The sequence below is a fragment of the Netta rufina genome (genome assembly GCF_964035555.1).
Source record: "Netta rufina genome assembly, chromosome: 8".
Classification (NCBI taxonomy): domain Eukaryota; kingdom Metazoa; phylum Chordata; class Aves; order Anseriformes; family Anatidae; genus Netta; species Netta rufina.
In genome coordinates this window covers 6,744,995-6,751,824 of record NC_140131.1, presented here as the reverse complement: position 1 = coordinate 6,751,824, position 6,830 = coordinate 6,744,995, and the positions used below count along the sequence as shown (strand labels likewise).

General features: G+C 48.5%; 1 protein-coding gene across 2 annotated transcripts; it reads left to right on the top strand.

The window, feature by feature from the left end:
* CDKN2C (cyclin dependent kinase inhibitor 2C) lies at positions 1-5,831 on the top strand. 2 transcript variants are annotated; one of them, XM_084291616.1, is made up of 3 exons: positions 1-43; positions 403-543; positions 4,030-5,831. In XM_084291616.1, the coding sequence occupies exons 2-3, from the start codon at positions 415-417 to the stop codon at positions 4,399-4,401; spliced, it is 501 nt and encodes a 166-aa protein (XP_084147742.1). In that variant the 5' UTR covers positions 1-43; positions 403-414; the 3' UTR covers positions 4,402-5,831. The 2 variants fall into 2 exon arrangements, with proteins under 2 accessions (XP_084147742.1, XP_084147741.1); XM_084291615.1 differs by lacking the exon at positions 1-43 and having other exon boundaries at positions 54-543.
* The last annotated feature ends 999 nt before the right edge of the window (positions 5,832-6,830 follow it).

Sequence of the window (6,830 nt, the reverse complement as noted above, 5' to 3'; positions counted from 1 at the left end):
CGGAGCTGGTGCTGCTAAGTCTCAGATCCCGACCGCGAGCAGGGTGGGTTGCTTTCTTCTTCCAAGATCTCAGGTCTGAGTGAGTCTCCAGTGTACGCGTATATATGTTACGTCTAACATATAGGATATATTGCCTAGCTCTTAATAGCTTTCCCCCCCGAAAACGGCCAAAGTCTTTAATATGAGTTACTCTATATGTGGAAGCAAAGAAATCTTCTTTCAAGTGGAGCTGCAGTTTTGCTGAATAATCACGTGTGAGTTAGGGGCGGGCTCTTGGCAAGGAGTTTTTTTACGAGTATTTACTACAAGGTCTACTCCAGAAGATTAACCATCCCAATCCTTCTGTCAGTCTCCGATGCCATGCCTGGTTAAAAAAAAATCTCATCTTTTTCCGATCGTCAGTCACCCTAAAGAATGGCCGAGCCTTCTGGGAACGAGCTGGCGTCCGCGGCTGCCAAGGGGGACCTAGTGCAACTTACTAATTTGTTGCAAAAGAATGTAAACGTCAATGCACAAAATGGATTTGGGAGGACTGCGCTGCAGGTTGGTATCCAGAGAGGGAGAAAAATATTTCATCACTGCTACCTACGTGACCCGGGTTTCCAAAAAGACAACGTTTTAAACAGGCTGGTGGACGAAATTCGAGTGTTTTTAAAACTCGTTGGATGCCATTTTTTTATAACTTTAGTGGCTCCAACTCCCAAAAATGACGTACTTGAAATAAAACTGGTCAAAACCATTAGTTCAGTCGGGGATCACCCTCAATGTCAAACGGGCTGCAAGTTTAGTAATATTTTGTAACTTCGTGGGGAGGAGGAAGAGAATGAAAGAGATGAGATGAAAAGAAATCATCTTAGGTGAGCAGGATTTCAGAGCAGGTCTGTAAACACATATGTGCTATGATTTGAAGCTTAGAATCCTTCCCCCCCCCCTCCCCTCCCCTGCAGTGTGCTTTTAAAACATGACTTTTCTCGATTCTGGGATCTGCTGTAGATGGTACTTTTCCTTTATACGCTGTTTGTGACGAATGACCTTTCTCGTTTGGAAGCATGCTGCACAGAACCGAGTACCTTAGATGTACATTAATAGCGAGCCGTACGAGTTGCAGTTCCATCTGAATCACTTGCCTTTTCATTCATAATTAAGCCTTAAAAATCTGAATTTTCAGATCGGGTAGCAAGGCAGTGGTTCCAGCTCTTTCGTTTCTGATCGTATAGGGTGCTGTGTCCTAATTTTTTAAGCGTGGAGCTGTGCAGGCAGGATTTGGATCTCATCCAACTGCTAACTATTGGAGCTGATGAAAGATTTTTTCTTTTAATATTATCAGATAATGATGGCGAAAAAGGTAGAATCCGTAGCTAATAGCCAAAGGGGTGGTTTATAAATCAGGGGGAAATGTGTGGTTATTTCTGCTGGAGGTGAGGCAGTGAGACGTGGAAGCAGAGCTATAGGTCTTTTTAATTTCACACGTCTGAAAAATCGTTTGTTACCTCCTCTGCCCCCCTCCCCCGAAACCATGATAATCATTTCTGAATTTTTGCTTTTAAAAAAAGCACACGGCTTGCGCACGAACCCGGGATATTTACAGCTTTTTGGCTTAGCATCAACGTGCTAGATTTCGAAAATAAGCACCTCTTGCTGAAAAGCACCGACCACCCTCGGTGGGCTATTTCGCGCAGGCTCGGGGGCCGTGGGATCGCCGTGGGGCTGCTGTCACCCGGCCGGGGGACGGGGCGGCCACTTGCAGCCACTTTTTTTTGGGAATGAGGGGACCGAGAGGAGCAACTTGCAGAGAGTAACTCCTCTGAGAAAGCAGGAAACTTTTAGCCTGATGCTTTATCCTCAGGACGAGGGCTGAAAACCGATTTGTGCCACAGTGGTGTCTTTTGCTAAAAGGGGCGAGCGGTCCGGATCCCAACCCGAGGGCTGTTTTCCACAAAGGCTGAGCACCCGGCTGTATTAAACGGGCATCCGTGCCCTAACAATGCTCCTCGGTGCAGCTCGCTCGTAACTGAGCTAATGAACCACAACAAAAAATCAAAACAGGAGAATCTGTCTACTTATTTTCAATATGTATCATCCTGAAATGTGTTGTGGGTGCGTGACCACGCTCGAAAGAGTTCTCTGTCAATGCAGCCTCCAAAATTGAGAGAATCTCTCAATAATCTCTCTCTCAATTAAAACGGGGAGACTGCCTAATATTAATACCAGCGAAAATATATATATTATTCTGGATTTATGTTTAATTAAACATAAAACCCAGCCTGTCTTCCCCTGTACTTTTTATTTCTGATGAAGTGTACCTATGCAGGCCTCAAATACATGTCCTGCCCTTATGGTCTCCGCAGAATTATTCAATTGCTGCTCTCTCCTTCTCTGCCTCTCTCCCCAGAAGCGAAACTTTACAAAATCGGGGGCATTTGCAGTGCAGCTGTAGCCCTCGCCCAAACGGCATCACCTTTTTTATGGTTTTCTCCCCCCCGCATCTCTAAACGAAGCCTCCAGTCCCCTAGCCTGCCTTCCTCGAACATACAAAACTCCCACTTGAACCAAATACATGTTTTGAATCCACAAATAACACAGCCTGGGCCCTCGAAAAGGGACTAAAATGTCCCGATTTTACCAGAGAAAGAGGGATCACAATGCTCTTGTTTTCTTTTGCATCTTTTCCATCTCTGTTCAGAAGTGAAAGAAGTGGCACAAGAAGTGCACGGAGCATTGTGGCACAGATAAATGTCCTCCCCTGAATCCCTTTCTGCCTTATCTGCTGCTCTGCTCTTCTCTGGAGATAAAATAAATATACCGGGTTATTTTACACTCCAAAAGCTGCAGAAATTATATTGATTATAGTGTTGTTATTTTTTTTTTTCTTAAAAAGCCTAATGCATATTTTTCACAAGGAGAGGATTTTAGCAAATGCCTTGTAGAAATTGTACATTATGCTAAATCTAATGCACTCTGATATTAATTTGTGCTGATATATTATTTTTTTTGCAAGATTTTCAAATAATTTCTAAAGAAAAAAATGATTTTTTTTTTCGAATTTGCCACTTGCAGTAAGACCAATTACAAGAACAGGAAAATACTGTCTATAGGTTGGAGAATATACATTACTATGTTAATTTCTTAGAGCCTTTGAGAAAACAAAAAATGAGGAATCTGGGGGAAATCGGTGCAAGCTGTTAAGCCCTAAATAAGAGAAATTTGCTTGCTAATTATAATAGTTTTATGATGCAATCAGGAAAATTTAAAGAAACATTTTTTTTTCTTGAGAGAAACAGTCAAAAAAAACAATAATTGTTTTTTTTAAATAGGATTTTTTTAACAACATAATTTAGCCATGGTTTAATGATAATAAAATTATGGAAGCATAATATAATACAGTGGTTTTAGGAGAAAATTGATGGAACTTTGAAACATTCCTTTTAACTTCTCCTTTTTGGGTGACATTATGAGAGTCAAATATTGGGGAGAAAAAATTCTTTAAGCATTTATTTTTCTTAGCAGACAGAACTATGGCACAGGACAAATATTTGCTTTATGATAATACACAGACAATGTAAACACCTGAGAGCTTATAAAAACACTTCCTACATTTTCTATCGCCGAGGTAAAATATCTGTTCCTCGGAGACCCTGCATGTGATATTTAACAGCATCAGACAATAAGGCAAAGGTGTCTCAGTGCTCGTGCAAATAAAAGCGAGCCATACTTAATTTTGGCATGCTAAAAAAACGAGATAACTTGCTGGAAAAGAAGTCTCTGCAGCCCCCTTCCCCTCTGCCTGCTTCGGGCATTAATCTCTGTGAGCCAGAAAGCTATTGCCACCCAGATGATAACATCTTTCGTAATATTACTGAGGTCAGGGTGGGGAAAAAAATAAAAATAGATGCTGTGGCGTGTCGTTAGTTGTGTAGCAGGGCTGATTTCAGGACTGACACAGGGGGAAGTGAGGGCTGGGGGGCTGGGGCAGGCTGCAGCGAGGGGGGCAGCTCCCCGAGGTGTTCACCTCTCCTTTTTCTCCCCCAGGTAATGAAACTCGGCAATCCCGAAATTGCCCGGCGGTTGCTCATGAGCGGTGCGAACCCCGACCTGAAAGACAGTACCGGCTTCGCCGTGATTCACGACGTAGCCAGAGCGGGTTTTCTGGACACTTTGCAGACTCTGCTGGAGTTTAAAGCCGACGTTAACATCGAGGATGCCGAGGGCAACCTGCCCCTGCACCTGGCCGCGCAGGAGGGCCACGTGCCGGTGGTGGAGTTCCTGCTGAAGAGCACGGCCAGCAAGGTGGGCCACCAGAACAAGCGGGGCGACACCGCCTACGACGTGGCCAAGCTCTACAAGCGCAGCGCCGTGCTCCGGCTGCTGGAGGGCGGCCGCCCCCCCGCCGCCACCGACTGAGGGGGGCCCGCCCGGACGCTGAGCCCGCCGGCCTCCTGCCTCCTTCTCCCCTTCCCCCTCCCCGCCTTTTAATAACGTCGGGTCCCACCTTCCTCCTAGTTTGGCTTTTTTTTTTTTTTTTTTTGGATAGCGCAAAGCCGGAGAAATTGCCGAGGTGGGTTTTTCTTTTTTCTTTTCTTTTTTTTTTTTTTTTCTTTTCTTTTTTTTTTTTTTTAGAGGATTCAAATGGTCGAAATCCGCCCCACCGGCAATTTCTGCCTCCCCTCCCCATGTATATGTCGGTCACTCCTATGTAGCTTCCCACTAGCGGCTTCTCCCAATTTACCTTAGCTCATTATTAATCCAAAAGCCACCTTGTCACCTGCTTCTCGGCGTGCTAAGGGCCCTCCTGCACCCCTCCGGGCTCCGCAGCCCCGGGGGGAGCGGGGAGCCGAGATTTGGGGCCCCGCGGGGCCCCGCAGCGGGCCAGGGGTGTCGCTTGGCAGCTGGGGGGGCTGCCTGCAGCTCGCCCTTACCAGGAGCTTGTAGACGTAGGGCGCTTACCTCTCCAGCTAGATGCCACTTCTCCCCTCTGTGTATTTAAACTCGCACCGAGCTGCTTTTCAGTTTAGTTACCAGAAACAACCTGAGCGGCGTTTTTCATTGCCAGAGGTTTCAAAGAGTTCAGCTTAGCGCTTCGTGTTCACTGTGCACTGGAGAATACAGTTTTCCTAGCTTCAAACCAGCAGATAACCATTGTCAGAGCAAAGAGTGTCAGCAGGCTGTAACGCGACAAGATTTCTGGTCACTTAATAAGCTGAGCCCAGTCTAGATGCTCTTAAGAAACGATTGCTTTCCACCAGCTATTCTGTTTTGTCTGGGAAAAAAATAAAATAACAATGGTAGATGCCTCTCACAAAACATGAATATTTGAATACGGTGAAACTGAGGAAGCAACACGTTTGGTCTTTGTAGAGTTCTATTATTCCTTGTACCTAAAAACCAATTTAACCCTTGAAAATGTTCCCTTGCAATGTAGTTGAGTGTATTCACAAGACCAAACCTCACTTCCCTCTCCGGCTGCAAGGGGAGCTGAGGATGCTCAGCACCTTGTCGGGGGAGTGTAGCAGGAAACTTAACGTTGGTACAGAGGTGCTCGACAGATGGGCAGTTGAAAGTGGATAATTTTGGATAATCTAATTTTTAATGGCACAAAATAGTTTTTACATCAACTTAAAATGAATAGATAGCTACAAAACAGCACTTAAAAGAGGAGAGAACGTATATTAGTTTGCGTTTTCTCTCTTAAAAAAAATATTTTAGCCCCACGGAATCAGTCACTGTTGTTTTTAAGTAAAAAAATTAATAATTTCCTGCAAGTGTCCGCGCCGTTACCGTACTCTGTGTCACGCTGCTGTGTTTTCTGATTAAAAACCTCTGCGAAACGTAAAGCTCTGCGCGCGTCCCTTCTTACCTCTGCCGGCCAGGGCCGTGCGGGCAGGGCCGTGCCCCGCACCGCTCCCGGGCCCCGCAGCCCCCCGCAGCCCCCCGCAGCCGGAGGCCAGCACCGGGCGGCGAGGGGCCCCCGCCCGGCTTCTCCTTCACCTCTGCCATGGAAGAAGCCCATCCAAGACCTGTCCCGAGCTCCGCCAGCCTCCCACTTACGCCGTGCCCAAGTTTTACCGGTGGCTGGAGGAAACAACTGGTTTCCCGAGAAAAAAAACCGCCCCGCCTAGGCAGAAGTAGCGGCTTTTATTGCGCGCCAGAAGGTCCCGTTTGAAGCAGGGCTGCTTTACATCCCGGGCAAGCCTATAGCTCCGGCGGGTGAGTCACGGCCATGCTTCGGCCGGTTTAAAGGTAAGCAGCCAGCGCTTTTCCAGCTGCCTGCTGCCTGTGAGCGGCTCTGTTCGTGGGCAGCAGCACCCTGCAGGAGGGCCCGGGGTCTGCCCCAGGACCCCCCCGGGGCCGTCCCCAAAGAGCCGGGCTCTGCAAAGCGGCGGGGGCTGCGGGAACGCCGGCGCCGAGTTACCGGGAGATGCGAAAAGGCAGCGTGGGAGACGGAACGAAATGTTACCGAGAGCTTCGCTCGGGGCGGAAAACAACAGAGAGGCGACTTTCCCGGGCAGGAGCAGAGCCCAGGAACTGGGAGCACCCAGCGCAGCACCCAGCCGGGGTGCCCGAGCAGCCAAAACCCCAGCGGGCACCTAGAGGGCGGGCGGCGGGGGGGCACCGCCGGGCACCGGCCCGGATCCGAGCTGAGCTGGGCAAAAAAGTGGGCACGGAGCCCCGTGCCCTGCTCGGGGCTGCGAGGACGAGCACTTGGCCTTCGCTTCCCGGGGATCCCGGGGGGGACGGCGCGGTCCCCCCGAGCTGGGCAGGTCCCGGGGGATGCTGGAGGCAGCGCTCGGTCCCCGGGGACGGACGAGGTGCGGGGCCACCGGGGTGCCCCC

What these genes read in the sequence shown, in the direction of transcription:
- CDKN2C (XM_084291616.1), top strand. Translation starts at nt 415, where the DNA reads ATGGCCGAGCCTTCTGGGAACGAGCTGGCGTCCGCGGCTGCCAAGGGG. An exon ending in TTGGGAGGACTGCGCTGCAG is followed by an intron (nt 544 to 4,029) that starts GTTGGTATCCAG and finishes TTTCTCCCCCAG; the next exon opens with GTAATGAAACTCGGCAATCC.